General features: G+C 55.4%; 1 protein-coding gene across 1 annotated transcript in view; it reads left to right on the top strand.

Annotated features, from left to right (window-relative positions):
- Nucleotides 1–17719, top strand: part of AHNAK2 (AHNAK nucleoprotein 2) — a 74219-nt gene that overhangs the window by 49176 nt on the left and 7324 nt on the right. Inside the window, 42 exon segments of the mRNA XM_050335587.1 lie at nucleotides 602–691; nucleotides 1460–1516; nucleotides 2114–2255; nucleotides 3029–3204; nucleotides 4330–6792; nucleotides 6794–6874; nucleotides 6972–8064; nucleotides 8067–8488; nucleotides 8543–8845; nucleotides 9950–10371; nucleotides 10373–10575; nucleotides 10578–10783; nucleotides 10838–11042; nucleotides 11045–11257; nucleotides 11260–11397; nucleotides 11400–11552; nucleotides 11555–11889; nucleotides 11943–12147; nucleotides 12150–12179; nucleotides 12182–12315; nucleotides 12317–12788; nucleotides 12791–12975; nucleotides 13030–13255; nucleotides 13258–13424; nucleotides 13426–13480; nucleotides 13483–13611; nucleotides 13614–13895; nucleotides 13898–14082; nucleotides 14138–14357; nucleotides 14360–14719; nucleotides 14722–14800; nucleotides 14802–15004; nucleotides 15007–15132; nucleotides 15179–15502; nucleotides 15505–15693; nucleotides 15696–15824; nucleotides 15827–15905; nucleotides 15907–16021; nucleotides 17130–17217; nucleotides 17220–17345; nucleotides 17392–17679; nucleotides 17682–17717. Coding sequence (XP_050191544.1) covers nucleotides 602–691; nucleotides 1460–1516; nucleotides 2114–2255; nucleotides 3029–3204; nucleotides 4330–6792; nucleotides 6794–6874; nucleotides 6972–8064; nucleotides 8067–8488; nucleotides 8543–8845; nucleotides 9950–10371; nucleotides 10373–10575; nucleotides 10578–10783; nucleotides 10838–11042; nucleotides 11045–11257; nucleotides 11260–11397; nucleotides 11400–11552; nucleotides 11555–11889; nucleotides 11943–12147; nucleotides 12150–12179; nucleotides 12182–12315; nucleotides 12317–12788; nucleotides 12791–12975; nucleotides 13030–13255; nucleotides 13258–13424; nucleotides 13426–13480; nucleotides 13483–13611; nucleotides 13614–13895; nucleotides 13898–14082; nucleotides 14138–14357; nucleotides 14360–14719; nucleotides 14722–14800; nucleotides 14802–15004; nucleotides 15007–15132; nucleotides 15179–15502; nucleotides 15505–15693; nucleotides 15696–15824; nucleotides 15827–15905; nucleotides 15907–16021; nucleotides 17130–17217; nucleotides 17220–17345; nucleotides 17392–17679; nucleotides 17682–17717 — 11134 coding nt within the window.

Raw genomic sequence — 17719 nt, forward strand, 5'->3', positions numbered from 1 at the left:
TCTGCTCTTTGCCATGATTCACCAGCATAAGTTTACTACCAAGACTTAGGAAACTATTACATGGCTGTTAACTACAGTAATTTTTCTTTAAAGATTTAGTTGGTTTAGGTTCCCTGTTGTCTGACTCCAGAAGGAAGCATGCCAAGTGCGTGTCAGCAGAAATTCCTGCTGGGACTTTTCCATGGTTTGCTTGGTTATAGAGGGCAATAAAGCTTGAAGCCACAGGATGAAAGGTTTAGGTGTGCAAATAAAGTAGGGGAGGGAATTTTTTTTTTTTTACTTTTTCAATTATTATTGATCTGTCATTATTTTCAGTCTGTCCCACCTGTAGGTACAAACAATACATAAAGAAAAACAGAATCAGTGTACCACTGTTTTTGTCTCTCAGGACTCTGTCCCTTGTGTTTTTGAGTGCTTTAACATGAGAATTGTATTTGGTTTTGACCTAAAAGAAGAGTTATTGGTTATTTTTCATTCAACATACTAATGAAAGATTTATACTCAGAATGAGACTATGAGTATCTAGAGAAATTCTCCTGAGAAAATGGGTGACTGTTAATTTGTCAATGTTCCTTTACCACCATTCATTTCTGTTCCACAGGTTAATGAAGTGGCAGTAGAAGACATTCGTCCAAGGCCACAAGGATCCTCTCCAGTTTATGAGTATCCCACAGAAGAAGAATATTTAAAGGCAAGACACTAAATTTTTGTGCAGGCATGGCTTTACTAAGTTGATTCAAGAGGCTTTAGCTCCTACAGCTAGAAGAGACTCATATGTCATATAATGGAATATTGTTGCAGCCATATTGTTTTCTTGTACCCACCAAAATCTGGTCCATGTTCATTGATGGCTTTATTTTGTACTGGATTTTGCTGGCCATGTTCTTGTTTCTTGGCAAAAAACAAACTTGACTTCATTCCTTAATGGACGTGGGACAGAGAATGTAAAGAAGTCACAGTGTTTTTCTTGTTAGAATATATAACTGTCTTGAATCTAGTAAATAAGTGTTTCAAAATTACCTGTAACTCTTGGTTATTAAATGTTAGAGATTTAATTAGTATAGCTATGTTAAGATAAGTAGGCAGCAGTTTGAAATTCATGCTGAAGTTGAATAAGTGAAAAAAAAAATAAAAATGCACATTTACGAAATAAAAGCATGGGCATTGTGTGACATTAAGACACAGAATAACTTCCCATGTCTTAAGACATTTGGTTTCTGGCATTCATTTAATGCAAATTTTGGTACAATGAAGGGAGACCTTAGCATCTAAATTACTACTGGGAATAGCATGTTTAAATCATTCATGTTGTACATTGCACTTGCAAATCCCAATTTTACTCTGTTGCCATTAAAGTCAGCCTGAGTTCTTAGTCTAAACCAGGAATTTTAACTGACTTTTGTTGTACCTGACAACAACATGACTTCTGAACACTAAATAATTGAAAATTATTTTTCAGCTTCAAGAAGAAAACAAAAAACGTTCTACAGACAAATCAAAACAGAGTCATCCACAGGTCAGTCTAAAAGCACTCCGTACTTCTAGGCATGAGCCTTGCAAAGTGAAGTTTATTATAACACTCAGACATGAAGGCTGGACAGAAGGAAGGACAAATGGATGAAGAATCGCTTTAGACTTGTTTTGACCAGAAACTTCACAAATTGCCTAGTTGTGGCACAGGCATAAGCACTTACTTGTCCTGTTCAGGGTCCTTCCATAGTTCTTTTTAGCATTCTTCCTTTATCCTTCTCTGGTTTGAATACAGTAGAGCATTAGCTCTTAGTCTGTCTTTTTTGGCCCACTGACTTTAATTCAAGTGTTTAACATATTCACAGAAAATCTTTCAACCCCAAAAGATTCCATGTGTTTCACATTTTAAAATTATAACATGTTTTCCCTGTGGCCTTGATCCAGCGTAACCCTAACACGTGCTTAATTCTAATTTAGAACAGAATCAAACCCACACTGAACGCGAGTGGGTTATCTCTATTTTAGATAATCTTTCCTGAGCTATTGAAAATATACCTCATCAGACTCAACTTTTTATTGTAAAGTAGAACTCTTTGATACAAATGAATAAAAATGATAAATTCACACCTTTTTTTATCTCTAGGAGACAATGGAGGTGACCCTGAAAACAGAAGCGGAAGCTGGTGCTAGTGGTTTTAGTGTGAAAGGTGGAGGAGATGAAGGAATATTTATTAAAAAAGTACTTAAGGAATCTCCTGCTTCAAAAATATTTAGTCTTAAAGAAGGTACAGTCTGATTTTTTATTTTGTTTTGATTTTATTTTGTATCTTTAAACAATGAGATAGACAGCTCTATGTGCATATAGATACCTGCCTGATCTGTCATCTGTTTAGGTAACAGAAATAGTAGATTGCAAACCAACTAATATTTATGTGAGAGCTTAACCTGTCTGTATTAATGATTTCAAAGATCACTTGCTTGAGCAATAATGAAATGTGATTTTTTAGTATATGATAAAAAAAACTTTCACTGGAACAGTGAAAAAGACACATAGAAGGTAGTATGTACATAACTAAAATACAAAAAAAACAAAGCCACAACTCATGACATGCATGCAGAACCTTCCTTTGATTCCTTCACAAAATATAGCGTGCCACAGAGCTGCAATAAATAGTGGTTTAAACAAGAACAAAACTCCAAAGTCTAAATACTGAAAAATGTAAGAGGAAACTTTTTTACTGTTAGGGTGGTCAGATATTGGAACAGGTTTTTCAGAGGTAATGGAGTCACTGTCCTTGGAAGTCTTCAAAACCTAACTGCACGCAGACCTGAGAAACTGCCTGCAGCTGACCCTTCACTCAGCAGGTCAGGTGGACTAGATGATATCCAGAGGTCCTTGCCAGCCTTAACTATTCCATGATTCTATTATGTGAACATAATTTCCTATTTTAAATAAAAGGATGTGATAATTATTTTTTTATGGGCATTGTTTCAACAGAACTTGAAAAACTGTAAGAAAACACAGAGTAATTGAAATGATCCATGATTCCACTTGCAGGTGATCAGCTTCTAAGTGCTACAATATTTTTTGATAACATCAAATATGAAGATGCACTCAAGATTCTCCAATATTCCGAGCCATACAGAGTCCAGTTCAGCCTCAAAAGAAAAATTGCTGTCAAAGAAGAGCTAGAACACCCTACAGCTCAATACAAAAAGGAAAGAACAAGCCAGGTGGGTATTAGATTAGTTTACAAAATTTGGATAATATAGTGTAGCAACATGGAAATAGATCAGAAAACACACACTTGTGTCTTCTTAAGACTGATGCATGTGTTTAAACTTACTAGCATGACTATTCTTGACCAAAAAAAAACCAAAAAACCCCACACAGTATTTTGCAGCTTTCTATGAAACCATAGATTTGATTCAAATAAACAATTTTATGTTGGGGTATAAAAGTATTCTTTAGTGAGTCAGCATTTTTTTGTGCTTAATTGTCAATTGATAGAACAGACTCAGGTAATCTCTGTAATACTTATATTCAATATTTTCCAAAATGTAAAATATCAGAAAATATTTTTCTCCGAAACTTATCCATCAGATTTTTTTTCTTAAAAATATGTTTCATCCCTCATATCTTGATAGACATGATCTGTTCATAGGTTTCCATCACCTTAAAATCTATTTTTTCTTTATATACATATATATAAATATATAAATATATATATTATATATAATAATAATAATATATATGGAGCCCCTGGTGGTCTAGTGGTAAGGGCGCAGCACTGTCACCCGAGACCCGGGTTCGATTCCTGGTCAGGGCCACTCCCGAGCAGATGGAGCTCGTTAACCCTTAAAAAGGCAACCCACCTACGTCCTAAGGACCTCGCTGCCACCGTCCAAGCTCGCTTGGCCCCGGCAGATGAACCTTAGGATTAAAGGGTGGGCTCAGTTCCGCGCACACTGTGTCTCACCTAAAAAATCCAATGCGCAGGCTGGAAGGTGGAAAGACCTTCCCTGGATCTTCGCTCGCGAAGACTGGCCATTATTATTATTATATATATGTACAGATATATAGATATAGAAACCTCTATTTAGTGCAGTGTTTTGCAAAGAATGTAAACCTTCATAAATCAATATATTACAGTTATATAATCAATTTGTTTTGTATAATTTCTTCCTGACAATATATATATATATATATATATAAAATTTTTATTGTTTTTTATGGAAGAAGTAGATACCATTAATACAAAGAACTTTTTTCTACAAATTTTATAGTATGTCTTTTATTTTCTCTTGCACCTATATTTAGGTTACTTCTAATCTTCTGACTACTATTTGTTCTTTCAGGAGAAAGAACTCAGTGAGAGCATTCCTGAAGAAACACTTCATGTTTCAGGAAAAGCCACTTCAGAAGAAGACAGGGAAACATTAATTGCAAACCAAAGAGTAGGAAGAAGCAAGAGACCTAAAAAAGACAGATTATCATGGCCAAAATTCCAGTCAATCAAAAATAAAAAGATATTGAGGCACAGAAGATCTCATAGTACATCAGATGCATATGAGCCTGCTGTACAGGATATTTCCCCTACAAGCACAGACACAGAGTCTCAATTTCCACAAGAAATCCATACCAAGGAAAAAAAAGGAAGCCAAAAGAAGCTGAAGTTCCCTAGCATTGGATTCAGAATGCACAGGTCCAAAACTGAACTACAAGAGAAGCAAAAAAAAGAAATAAAAACTACACTGATCTCTGAAAGAGAAAAAATACATGAAGAAGATATTAGCCTGGAAAATCCTGAAATCCTAACTGTTGAATATACTACATCTACTACTTATGAAATGAAAACAGGGGAGGTACATGAAACTTTACCAAAAGACTTAAAAGATATGAAAAATGGCATCCCATCTCACGTAAAACAATGCCCTGAAGTTGAAATAAGCATTAAAAAAGAAAAAGACATGGAATCAACATCAAAATTTAGTTTACCTGAAGTACCAGACATAACAACAGAGATACCAAAGCCCAGTTTAGAAAAAGCAGATCTGAAAGAAAGTCCAATTGAAAAAACACCACAGGCATCATCAAAATCCCGAAAAAAGAAACAGAAAGGAACACCAGTTAAAAAAGAAGGAGAAAGTGAAATTAACATAGACTTGATGGGTCACACAGCTAAAGGATCTGTACAGGTAAAAGGCCTAGAAATAGGCACTGCAAAAGCAGAATTAAACACATCTGATACACTGGAAACAGGAGAAAAACAAGCAGAAGAAGACGCAAAGATATTAACAATTCAGAAAACAAAATTTGGGATTTCACTGCCCAAAACAAAAGAGACAGAGACTGAAACAACCAAACAGGGAAGTGATGTTCCACATTCAATACCAGAAAAAACAACTGATTCGACTTCAGAGGATGGCAGGAATTTGGATGTGAAAACACACATATCTGATGCAGAACCAGAAGTATCTTCTTGGAAAATACAAATGCCTTCATTCAAAATGACCAAAACACCTAAAACAGACATGAAAATAGCAAGACAAGAAAGCACAGGTGAATCAGAAGATACTGTAAAAGAGGAACAGATAGAAGAAGATGGCATGCCCACAGGTGACAAAACCATAAAGTTGGAAATTGGAATGAAGACAGGAGAAAAAGATATAGAGGGAAAAGAAAGCAAATTTAGACTGCCAAAGTTAAAATTTCCTACATTTACCTGGTCAACTACCAAGGATGAAACAGGGAAAACTGAAGGACAACTAAGTGAAATGGAAGGAAAAATGCCAACACTAAAAGAAGGAGCAGAAGCAGAGATATGTGGATCAGCAGGAGAAATGAAGATTCCAAGTCTTGAAATGGAAACTGGAATATCTAAAGGAAAAACAAAAGAAAACGATATCATAGAAAAGACAAAAGTAAGTCAGCCAAGTCCAAAAAAAATAATTATAAAACATCCCAAGGTAGAAAATGATTTTCAAAACATTAATGGAGAAATACTGATGTCTACACCACAAATTGAAATAAAAAAGGACGAAGAACTATCACAAATTGACATCAAGGCTCCCAAGGTGGACATCAGCATGCCTTCCGTGGACGTCACCCTTCCCAAGGCCAGCGTTGACGTGCAGGCGCCCGAGGCGGGCCTCAGCCTGGAAGGGGAAGCAAAAGCCCCAGAGAAGGAGACCGGCAAGAGCAAGGACGGCAAGTTCAAGATGCCCAAGTTCGGCATGCCTTCCTTTGGCTGGTCCAGCAGCAGAGAGGCCAAGGGCAGCGTGGCCGCTGAGGTGGACGTGAGCCTCAAGGAGCCCCAGGTGACAGTGCCCTCGGGAGCGGCCGAGCTGGACGTCAGCCTCAAGGAGCCCCATGTGACGCTGCCCTCAGGAGCCGCCGAAGTGGAGGTGACCCTGCCCGGGGCCGAGATCCAAGCGCCCGGCGTGGAGGTGAGGGTGGAGGCGGGCACCGCAGGAGAGGGCGAGAAAGGTCGATTCAAGATGCCAGACGTCAAGATGCCCAGCGTCAAGCTGCCCAAAGTCAAAGCTCCCCACGCGCAGGTCAGCCTGCCAAAGGCCGAGGTGTCGCTGCCCAAAGGCCAGGAGGGTGAAGTCGGCCTGCAGGGCCCCGAGGCCGAAGGCGGCCTGGAGGTGACTGCCGGCAAGGTTGAGGGCGGCGGCATGAAAATACACATGCCCAAAGTCAAGGTGCCCAGCGTGGTGTTCTCGAAGCCCACCGTCAAGGCTCCCAAAGTGGAGGCAGACGTCAGCCTCCCGCAGGCAGAGCTGAAGGCTGGCGCCGCCGACGTCAGCATCGCGGCCCCCTGACATCAAGCTGCCCTCCGTGGAAGGCTCCCTGGAGCTCCAGGCGCCCGAGATAGACCTCAAAGCACCCTCCGCTGAAGTCTCGCTCGACGGGCCAAAGTGGAAGCCTCGGGCCTGAAAGGGAAGCTTAAGATGCCCAAGTTCGACAAGCCCAAATTCGGAGTGTCCTCCCCAAGGCGGAAGGGCCCGAGGTCAGCCTGCCCAGCGCAGAGGTCGAGCTCCCCTCCGCCACCGTGACGGCAGCAGGGGAGGGCCCCGGCCTGGACCTCAAAGCCGAGGTGCCCGGCGCCAAGGCGGAAGGGGCCGGCTGGAAGCTGGAAAAGCCCTCCCTGAAAATGCCCAAAGCTGACATCAAGGCTCCCAAGGTGGACATCAGCATGCCTTCCGTGGACGTCACCCTTCCCAAGGCCAGCGTTGACGTGCAGGCGCCTGAGGCGGGCCTCAGCCTGGAAGGGGAAGCAAAAGCCCCAGAGAAGGAGACCGGCAAGAGCAAGGACGGCAAGTTCAAGATGCCCAAGTTCGGCATGCCTTCCTTTGGCTGGTCCAGCAGCAGAGAGGCCAAGGGCAGCGTGGCCGCCGAGGTGGACGTGAGCCTCAAGGAGCCCCAGGTGACGGTGCCCTCGGGAGCGGCCGAGCTGGACGTCAGCCTCAAGGAGCCCCATGTGACGCTGCCCTCAGGAGCCGCCGAAGTGGAGGTGACCCTGCCCGGGGCCGAGATCCAAGCGCCCGGCGTGGAGGTGAGGGTGGAGGCGGGCACCGCAGGAGAGGGCGAGAAAGGTCGATTCAAGATGCCGGACGCCAAGATGCCCAGCGTCAAGCTGCCCAAAGTCAAAGCCTCCCACGCGCAGGTCAGCCTGCCAAAGGCCGAGGTGTCGCTGCCCAAAGGCCAGGAGGGCGAAGTCGGCCTGCAGGGCCCCGAGGCCGAAGGCGGCCTGGAGGTGACTGCCGGCAAGGTTGAGGGTGGCGGCATGAAAATACACATGCCCAAAGTCAAGATGCCCAGCGTGGTGTTCTCCAAGCCCACCGTCAAGGCTCCCAAAGTGGAGGCAGACGTCAGCCTCCCGCAGGCAGAGCTGAAGGTCGGCGCCGCCGACGTCAGCATCGCGGCCCCCGACATCAAGCTGCCCTCCGTGGAAGGCTCCCTGGAGCTCCAGGCGCCCGAGATAGACCTCAAAGCACCCTCCGCTGAAGTCTCGCTCGACGGGGCCAAAGTGGAAGCCTCGGGCCTGAAAGGGAAGCTTAAGATGCCCAAGTTCGACAAGCCCAAATTCGAGTGTCCTCCCCCAAGGCGGAAGGGCCCGAGGTCAGCCTGCCCAGCGCAGAGGTCGAGCTCCCCTCCGCCACCGTGACGGCAGCAGGGGAGGGCCCCGGCCTGGACCTCAAAGCCGAGGTGCCCGGCGCCAAGGCGGAAGGTGCCGGCTGGAAGCTAGAAAAGCCCTCCCTGAAAATGCCCAAAGCTGACATCAAGGCTCCCAAGGTGGACATCAGCATGCCTTCCGTGGACGTCACCCTTCCCAAGGCCAGCGTTGACGTGCAGGCGCCCGAGGCGGGCCTCAACCTGGAAGGGGAAGCACAAGCCCCAGAGAAGGAGGCCGGCAAGAGCAAGGACGGCAAATTCAAGATGCCCAAGTTCGGCATGCCTTCCTTTGGCTGGTCCAGCAGCAGAGAGGCCAAGGGCAGCGTGGCCGCCGAGGTGGGCGTGAGCCTCAAGGAGCCCCAGGTGACAGTGCCCTCGGGAGCGGCCGAGCTGGACGTCAGCCTCAAGGAGCCCCATGTGACGCTGCCCTCGGGAGCCGCCGAAGTGGAGGTGACCCTGCCCGGGGCCGAGATCCAAGCGCCCGGCGTGGAGGTGAGGGTGGAGGCGGGCACCGCAGGAGAGGGCGAGAAAGGTCGATTCAAGATGCCGGACGTCAAGATGCCCAGCGTCAAGCTGCCCAAAGTCAAAGCTCCCCACGCACAGGTCAGCCTGCCAAAGGCCGAGGTGTCGCTGCCCAAAGGCCAGGAAGGCGAAGTCGGCCTGCAGGGCCCCGAGGCCGAAGGCGGCCTGGAGGTGACTGCCGGCAAGGTTGAGGGCGGCAGCATGAAAATACACATGCCCAAAGTCAAGATGCCCAGCGTGGTGTTCTCCAAGCCCACCGTCAAGGCTCCCAAAGTGGAGGCAGGCGTCAGCCTCCCGCAGGCAGAGCTGAAGGTCGGGCGCCGCCGACGTCAGCATCGCGGCCCCTGACATCAAGCTGCCCTCCGTGGAAGGCTCCCTGGAGCTCCAGGCGCCCGAGATAGACCTCAAAGCACCCTCCGCTGAAGTCTCGCTCGACGGGGCCAAAGTGGAAGCCTCGGGCCTGAAAGGGAAGCTTAAGATGCCCAAGTTCGACAAGCCCAAATTCGAGTGTCCTCCCAAGGCGGAAGGGCCCGAGGTCAGCCTGCCCAGCGCAGAGGTCGAGCTCCCCTCCGCCACCGTGACGGCAGCAGGAGGGCCCGGCCTGGACCTCAAAGCCGAGGTGCCCGGCGCCAAGGCGGAAGGTTCCGGCTGGAAGCTGGAAAAGCCCTCCTGAAAATGCCCAAAGCTGACATCAAGGCTCCCAAGGTGGACATCAGCATGCCTTCCGTGGACGTCACCCTTCCCAAGGCCAGCGTTGACGTGCAGGCGCCCGAGGCGGGCCTCAACCTGGAAGGGGAAGCAAAAGCCCCAGAGAAGGAGGCCGGCAAGAGCAAGGACGGCAAATTCAAGATGCCCAAGTTCGGCATGCCTTCCTTTGGCTGGTCCAGCAGCAGAGAGGCCAAGGGCAGCGTGGCCGCCGAGGTGGACGTGAGCCTCAAGGAGCCCCAGGTGACAGTGCCCTCGGGAGCGGCCGAGCTGGACGTCAGCCTCAAGGAGCCCCATGTGACGCTGCCCTCGGGAGCCGCCGAAGTGGAGGTGACCCTGCCCGGGCCGAGATCCAAGCGCCCGGCGTGGAGGTGAGGGTGGAGGCGGGCACCGCAGGAGAGGGCGAGAAAGGTCGATTCAAGATGCCGGACGTCAAGATGCCCAGCGTCAAGCTGCCCAAAGTCAAAGCTCCCCACGCACAGGTCAGCCTGCCAAAGGCCGAGGTGTCGCTGCCCAAAGGCCAGGAGGGCGAAGTCGGCCTGCAGGGCCCGAGGCCGAGGCGGCCTGGAGGTGACTGCCGGCAAGGTTGAGGGCGGCGGCATGAAAATACACATGCCCAAAGTCAAGGTGCCCAGCGTGGTGTTCTCCAAGCCCACCGTCAAGGCTCCCAAAGTGGAGGCAGACGTCAGCCTCCCGCAGGCAGAGCTGAAGGTCGGCGCCGCCGACGTCAGCATCGCGGCCCCCGACATCAAGCTACCCTCCGTGGAAGGCTCCCTGGAGCTCCAGGCGCCCGAGATAGACCTCAAAGCACCCTCCGCTGAAGTCTCGCTCGACGGGGCCAAAGTGGAAGCCTCGGGCCTGAAAGGGAAGCTTAAGATGCCCAAGTTCGACAAACCCAAATTCGGAGTGTCCTCCCCCAAGGCGGAAGGGCCCGAGGTCAGCCTGCCCAGCGCAGAGGTCGAGCTCCCCTCCGCCACCGTGGCGGCAGCAGGGAGGGCCCGGCCTGGACCTCAAAGCCGAGGTGCCCGGCGCCAAGGCGGAAGGGGCCGGCTGGAAGCTGGAAAAGCCCTCCCTGAAAATGCCCAAAGCTGACATCAAGGCTCCCAAGGTGGACATCAGCATGCCTTCCGTGGACGTCACCCTTCCCAAGGCCAGCGTTGACGTGCAGGCGCCCGAGGCGGGCCTCAGCCTGGAAGGGAAGCAAAAGCCCCAGAGAAGGAGACCGGCAAGAGCAAGGACGGCAAGTTCAAGATGCCCAAGTTCGGCATGCCTTCCTTTGGCTGGTCCAGCAGCAGAGAGGCCAAGGGCAGCGTGGCCGCCGAGGTGGACGTGAGCCTCAAGGAGCCCCAGGTGACAGTGCCCTCGGGAGCGGCCGAGCTGGACGTCAGCCTCAAGGAGCCCCATGTGGCGCTGCCCTCGGGAGCCGCCCGAAGTGGAGGTGACCCTGCCCGGGCCGAGATCCAAGCGCCCGGCGTGGAGGTGAGGGTGGAGGCGGGCACCGCAGGAGAGGGCGAGAAAGGTCGATTCAAGATGCCGGACGTCAAGATGCCCAGCGTCAAGCTGCCCAAAGTCAAAGCTCCCCACGCGCAGGTCAGCCTGCCAAAGGCCGAGGTGTCGCTGCCCAAAGGCCAGGAGGGCGAAGTCGGCCTGCAGGGCCCCGAGGCCGAGGCGGCCTGGAGGTGACTGCCGGCAAGGTTGAGGGCGGCGGCATGAAAATACACATGCCCAAAGTCAAGGTGCCCAGCGTGGTGTTCTCCAAGCCCACCGTCAAGGCTCCCAAAGTGGAGGCAGGCGTCAGCCTCCCGCAGGCAGAGCTGAAGGCCGGCGCCGCCGGCGTCAGCATCGCGGCCCCTGACATCAAGCTGCCCTCCGTGGAAGGCTCCTGGAGCTCCAGGCGCCCGAGATAGACCTCAAAGCACCCTCCGCTGAAGTCTCGCTCGACGGGGCCAAAGTGGAAGCCTCGGGCCTGAAAGGGAAGCTTAAGATGCCCAAGTTCGACAAGCCCAAATTCGGAGTGTCCTCCCCAAGGCGGAAGGGCCCGAGGTCAGCCTGCCCAGCGCAGAGGTCGAGCTCCCTCCGCCACCGTGACGGCAGCAGGGAGGGCCCGGCCTGGACCTCAAAGCCGAGGTGCCCGGCGCCAAGGCGGAAGGTTCCGGCTGGAAGCTGGAAAAGCCCTCCTGAAAATGCCCAAAGCTGACATCAAGGCTCCCAAGGTGGACATCAGCATGCCTTCCGTGGACGTCACCCTTCCCAAGGCCAGCGTTGACGTGCAGGCGCCCGAGGCGGGCCTCAGCCTGGAAGGGGAAGCAAAAGCCTCAGAGAAGGAGGCCGGCAAGAGCAAGGATGGCAAGTTCAAGATGCCCAAGTTCGGCATGCCTTCCTTTGGCTGGTCCAGCAGCAGAGAGGCCAAGGGCAGCGTGGCCGCCGAGGTGGGCGTGAGCCTCAAGGAGCCCCAGGTGACAGTGCCCTCGGGAGCGGCCGAGCTGGACGTCAGCCTCAAGGAGCCCCATGTGACGCTGCCCTCAGGAGCCGCCGAAGTGGAGGTGACCCTGCCCGGGCCGAGATCCAAGCGCCCGGCGTGGAGGTGAGGGTGGAGGCGGGCACCGCAGGAGAGGGCGAGAAAGGTCGATTCAAGATGCCGGACGTCAAGATGCCCAGCGTCAAGCTGCCCAAAGTCAAAGCTCCCCACGCGCAGGTCAGCCTGCCAAAGGCCGAGGTGTCGCTGCCCAAAGGCCAGGAGGGCGAAGTCGGCCTGCAGGGCCCCGAGGCCGAGGCGGCCTGGAGGTGACTGCCGGCAAGGTTGAGGCGGCGGCATGAAAATACACATGCCCAAAGTCAAGGTGCCCAGCGTGGTGTTCTCCAAGCCCACCGTCAAGGCTCCCAAAGTGGAGGCAGGCGTCAGCCTCCCGCAGGCAGAGCTGAAGGCCGGCGCCGCCCGACGTCAGCATCGCGGCCCCTGACATCAAGCTGCCCTCCGTGGAAGGCTCCCTGGAGCTCCAGGCGCCCGAGATAGACCTCAAAGCACCCTCCGCTGAAGTCTCGCTCGACGGGGCCAAAGTGGAAGCCTCGGGCCTGAAAGGGAAGCTTAAGATGCCCAAGTTCGACAAGCCCAAATTCGGAGTGTCCTCCCCCAAGGCGGAAGGGCCCGAGGTCAGCCTGCCCAGCGCAGAGGTCGAGCTCCCCTCCGCCACCGTGACGGCAGCAGGAGGGCCCGGCCTGGACCTCAAAGCCGAGGTGCCCGGCGCCAAGGCGGAAGGGTCCGGCTGGAAGCTGGAAAAGCCCTCCCTGAAAATGCCCAAAGCTGACATCAAGGCTCCCAAGGTGGACATCAGCATGCCTTCCGTGGACGTCACCCTTCCCAAGGCCAGCGTTGACGTGCAGGCGCCCGAGGCGGGCCTCAGCCTGGAAGGGAAGCAAAAGCCCCAGAGAAGGAGGCCGGCAAGAGCAAGGACGGCAAGTTCAAGATGCCCAAGTTCGGCATGCCTTCCTTTGGCTGGTCCAGCAGCAGAGAGGCCAAGGGCAGCGTGGCCGCCGAGGTGGGCGTGAGCCTCAAGGAGCCCCAGGTGACGGTGCCCTCGGGAGCGGCCGAGCTGGACGTCAGCCTCAAGGAGCCCCATGTGGCGCTGCCCTCAGGAGCCGCCGAAGTGGAGGTGACCCTGCCCGGGGCCGAGATCCAAGCGCCCGGCGTGGAGGTGAGGGTGGAGGCGGGCACCGCAGGAGAGGGCGAGAAAGGTCGATTCAAGATGCCGGACGTCAAGATGCCCAGCGTCAAGCTGCCCAAAGTCAAAGCTCCCCACGCGCAGGTCAGCCTGCCAAAGGCCGAGGTGTCGCTGCCCAAAGGCCAGGAGGGCGAAGTCGGCCTGCAGGGCCCCGAGGCCGAGGCGGCCTGGAGGTGACTGCCGGCAAGGTTGAGGGCGGCGGCATGAAAATACACATGCCCAAAGTCAAGGTGCCCAGCGTGGTGTTCTCCAAGCCCACCGTCAAGGCTCCCAAAGTGGAGGCAGGCGTCAGCCTCCCGCAGGCAGAGCTGAAGGCCGGCGCCGCCCGACGTCAGCATCGCGGCCCCTGACATCAAGCTGCCCTCCGTGGAAGGCTCCCTGGAGCTCAGGCGCCCGAGATAGACCTCAAAGCACCCTCCGCTGAAGTCTCGCTCGACGGGGCCAAAGTGGAAGCCTCGGGCCTGAAAGGGAAGCTTAAGATGCCCAAGTTCGACAAGCCCAAATTCGGAGTGTCCTCCCCAAGGCGGAAGGGCCCGAGGTCAGCCTGCCCAGCGCAGAGGTCGAGCTCCCCTCCGCCACCGTGGCGGCAGCAGGAGGGCCCGGCCTGGACCTCAAAGCCGAGGTGCCCGGCGCCAAGGCGGAAGGTTCCGGCTGGAAGCTGGAAAAGCCCTCCCTGAAAATGCCCAAAGCTGACATCAAGGCTCCCAAGGTGGACATCAGCATGCCTTCCGTGGACGTCACCCTTCCCAAGGCCAGCGTTGACGTGCAGGCGCCCGAGGCGGGCCTCAGCCTGGAAGGGAAGCAAAAGCCCCAGAGAAGGAGACCGGCAAGAGCAAGGACGGCAAGTTCAAGATGCCCAAGTTCGGCATGCCTTCCTTTGGCTGGTCCAGCAGCAGAGAGGCCAAGGGCAGCGTGGCCGCCGAGGTGGGCGTGAGCCTCAAGGAGCCCCAGGTGACGGTGCCCTCGGGAGCGGCCGAGCTGGACGTCAGCCTCAAGGAGCCCCATGTGACGCTGCCCTCAGGAGCCGCCCGAAGTGGAGGTGACCCTGCCCGGGGCCGAGATCCAAGCGCCCGGCGTGGAGGTGAGGGTGGAGGCGGGCACCGCAGGAGAGGGCGAGAAAGGTCGATTCAAGATGCCGGACGTCAAGATGCCCAGCGTCAAGCTGCCCAAAGTCAAAGCTCCCCACGCGCAGGTCAGCCTGCCAAAGGCCGAGGTGTCGCTGCCCAAAGGCCAGGAGGGCGAAGTCGGCCTGCAGGGCCCGAGGCCGAAGGCGGCCTGGAGGTGACTGCCGGCAAGGTTGAGGGCGGCGGCATGAAAATACACATGCCCAAAGTCAAGGTGCCCAGCGTGGTGTTCTCCAAGCCCACCGTCAAGGCTCCCAAAGTGGAGGCAGGCGTCAGCCTCCCGCAGGCAGAGCTGAAGGCCGGCGCCGCCGGCGTCAGCATCGCGGCCCCTGACATCAAGCTGCCCTCCGTGGAAGGCTCCCTGGAGCTCCAGGCGCCCGAGATAGACCTCAAAGCACCCTCCGCTGAAGTCTCGCTCGACGGGGCCAAAGTGGAAGCCTCGGGCCTGAAAGGGAAGCTTAAGATGCCCAAGTTCGACAAGCCCAAATTCGGAGTGTCCTCCCCAAGGCGGAAGGGCCCGAGGTCAGCCTGCCCAGCGCAGAGGTCGAGCTCCCCTCCGCCACCGTGGCGGCAGCAGGGAGGGCCCGGCCTGGACCTCAAAGCCGAGGTGCCCGGCGCCAAGGCGGAAGGGTCCGGCTGGAAGCTGGAAAAGCCCTCCCTGAAAATGCCCAAAGCTGACATCAAGGCTCCCAAGGTGGACATCAGCATGCCTTCCGTGGGCGTCACCCTTCCCAAGGCCAGCGTTGACGTGCAGGCGCCCGAGGCGGGCCTCAGCCTGGAAGGGAAGCAAAAGCCCCAGAGAAGGAGACCGGCAAGAGCAAGGACGGCAAGTTCAAGATGCCCAAGTTCGGCATGCCTTCCTTTGGCTGGTCCAGCAGCAGAGAGGCCAAGGGCAGCGTGGCCGCCCGAGGTGGGCGTGAGCCTCAAGGAGCCCCAGGTGACGGTGCCCTCGGGAGCGGCCGAGCTGGACGTCAGCCTCAAGGAGCCCCATGTGACGCTGCCCTCGGGAGCCGCCGAAGTGGAGGTGACCCTGCCCGGGGCCGAGATCCAAGCGCCCGGCGTGGAGGTGAGGGTGGAGGCGGGCACCGCAGGAGAGAGCGAGAAAGGTCGATTCAAGATGCCGGACGTCAAGATGCCCAGCGTCAAGCTGCCCAAAGTCAAAGCTCCCCACGCGCAGGTCAGCCTGCCAAAGGCCGAGTGTCGCTGCCCAAAGGCCAGGAGGCGAAGTCGGCCTGCAGGGCCCCGAGGCCGAGGCGGCCTGGAGGTGACTGCCGGCAAGGTTGAGGCGGCGGCATGAAAATACACATGCCCAAAGTCAAGGTGCCCAGCGTGGTGTTCTCCAAGCCCACCGTCAAGGCTCCCAAAGTGGAGGCAGGCGTCAGCCTCCCGCAGGCAGAGCTGAAGGCCGGCGCCGCCGGCGTCAGCATCGCGGCCCCTGACATCAAGCTGCCCTCCGTGGAAGGCTCCCTGGAGCTCAGGCGCCCGAGATAGACCTCAAAGCACCCTCCGCTGAAGTCTCGCTCGACGGGGCCAAAGTGGAAGCCTCGGGCCTGAAAGGGAAGCTTAAGATGCCCAAGTTCGACAAGCCCAAATTCGGAGTGTCCTCCCCAAGGCGGAAGGGCCCGAGGTCAGCCTGCCCAGCGCAGAGGTCGAGCTCCCCTCCGCCACCGTGGCGGCAGCAGGGAGGGCCCGGCCTGGACCTCAAAGCCGAGGTGCCCGGCGCCAAGGCGGAAGGTTCCGGCTGGAAGCTAGAAAAGCCCTCCCTGAAAATGCCCAAAGCTGACATCAAGGCTCCCAAGGTGGACATCAGCATGCCTTCCGTGGGCGTCACCCTTCCCAAGGCCAGCGTTGACGTGCAGGCGCCCGAGGCGGGCCTCAGCCTGGAAGGGGAAGCAAAAGCCCCAGAGAAGGAGACCGGCAAGAGCAAGGACGGCAAGTTCAAGATGCCCAAGTTCGGCATGCCTTCCTTTGGCTGGTCCAGCAGCAGAGAGGCCAAGGGCAGCGTGGCCGCCCGAGGTGGGCGTGAGCCTCAAGGAGCCCCAGGTGACGGTGCCCTCGGGAGCGGCCGAGCTGGACGTCAGCCTCAAGGAGCCCCATGTGGCGCTGCCCTCAGGAGCCGCCGAAGTGGAGGTGACCCTGCCCGGGCCGAGATCAAGCGCCCGGCGTGGAGGTGAGGGTGGAGGCGGGCACCGCAGGAGAGGGCGAGAAAGGTCGATTCAAGATGCCGGACGTCAAGATGCCCAGCGTCAAGCTGCCCAAAGTCAAAGCTCCCCACGCGCAGGTCAGCCTGCCAAAGGCCGAGGTGTCGCTGCCCAAAGGCCAGGAGGGCGAAGTCGGCCTGCAGGGCCCCGAGGCCGAAGGCGGCCTGGAGGTGACTGCCGGCAAGGTTGAGGCGGCGGCATGAAAATACACATGCCCAAAGTCAAGGTGCCCAGCGTGGTGTTCTCCAAGCCCACCGTCAAGGCTCCCAAAGTGGAGGCAGGCGTCAGCCTCCCGCAGGCAGAGCTGAAGGCCGGCGCCGCCCGGCGTCAGCATCGCGGCCCCTGACATCAAGCTGCCCTCCGTGGAAGGCTCCCTGGAGCTCAGGCGCCCGAGATAGACCTCAAAGCACCCTCCGCTGAAGTCTCGCTCGACGGGGCCAAAGTGGAAGCCTCGGGCCTGAAAGGGAAGCTTAAGATGCCCAAGTTCGACAAGCCCAAATTCGGAGTGTCCTCCCCAAGGCGGAAGGGCCCGAGGTCAGCCTGCCCAGCGCAGAGGTCGAGCTCCCCTCCGCCACCGTGGCGGCAGCAGGGAGGGCCCGGCCTGGACCTCAAAGCCGAGGTGCCCGGCGCCAAGGCGGAAGGGTCCGGCTGGAAGCTAGAAAAGCCCTCCCTGAAAATGCCCAAAGCTGACATCAAGGCTCCCAAGGTGGACATCAGCATGCCTTCCGTGGACGTCACCCTTCCCAAGGCCAGCGTTGACGTGCAGGCGCCCGAGGCGGGCCTCAGCCTGGAAGGGAAGCAAAAGCCCCAGAGAAGGAGACCGGCAAGAGCAAGGACGGCAAGTTCAAGATGCCCAAGTTCGGCATGCCTTCCTTTGGCTGGTCCAGCAGCAGAGAGGCCAAGGGCAGCGTGGCCGCCCGAGGTGGGCGTGAGCCTCAAGGAGCCCCAGGTGACGGTGCCCTCGGGAGCGGCCGAGCTGGACGTCAGCCTCAAGGAGCCCCATGTGACGCTGCCCTCAGGAGCCGCCGAAGTGGAGGTGACCCTGCCCGGGGCCGAGATCCAAGCGCCCGGCGTGGAGGTGAGGGTGGAGGCGGGCACCGCAGGAGAGGGCGAGAAAGGTCGATTCAAGATGCCGGACGTCAAGATGCCCAGCGTCAAGCTGCCCAAAGTCAAAGCTCCCCACGCACAGGTCAGCCTGCCAAAGGCCGAGGTGTCGCTGCCCAAAGGCCAGGAGGGCGAAGTCGGCCTGCAGGGCCCGAGGCCGAAGGCGGCCTGGAGGTGACTGCCGGCAAGGTT

The sequence above is a fragment of the Myiozetetes cayanensis genome, unplaced genomic scaffold (assembly GCF_022539395.1).
Source record: "Myiozetetes cayanensis isolate MyiCay16 unplaced genomic scaffold, myiCay2020 scf6-25, whole genome shotgun sequence".
In the NCBI taxonomy this organism is placed as follows: Eukaryota; Metazoa; Chordata; class Aves; order Passeriformes; family Tyrannidae; genus Myiozetetes; species Myiozetetes cayanensis.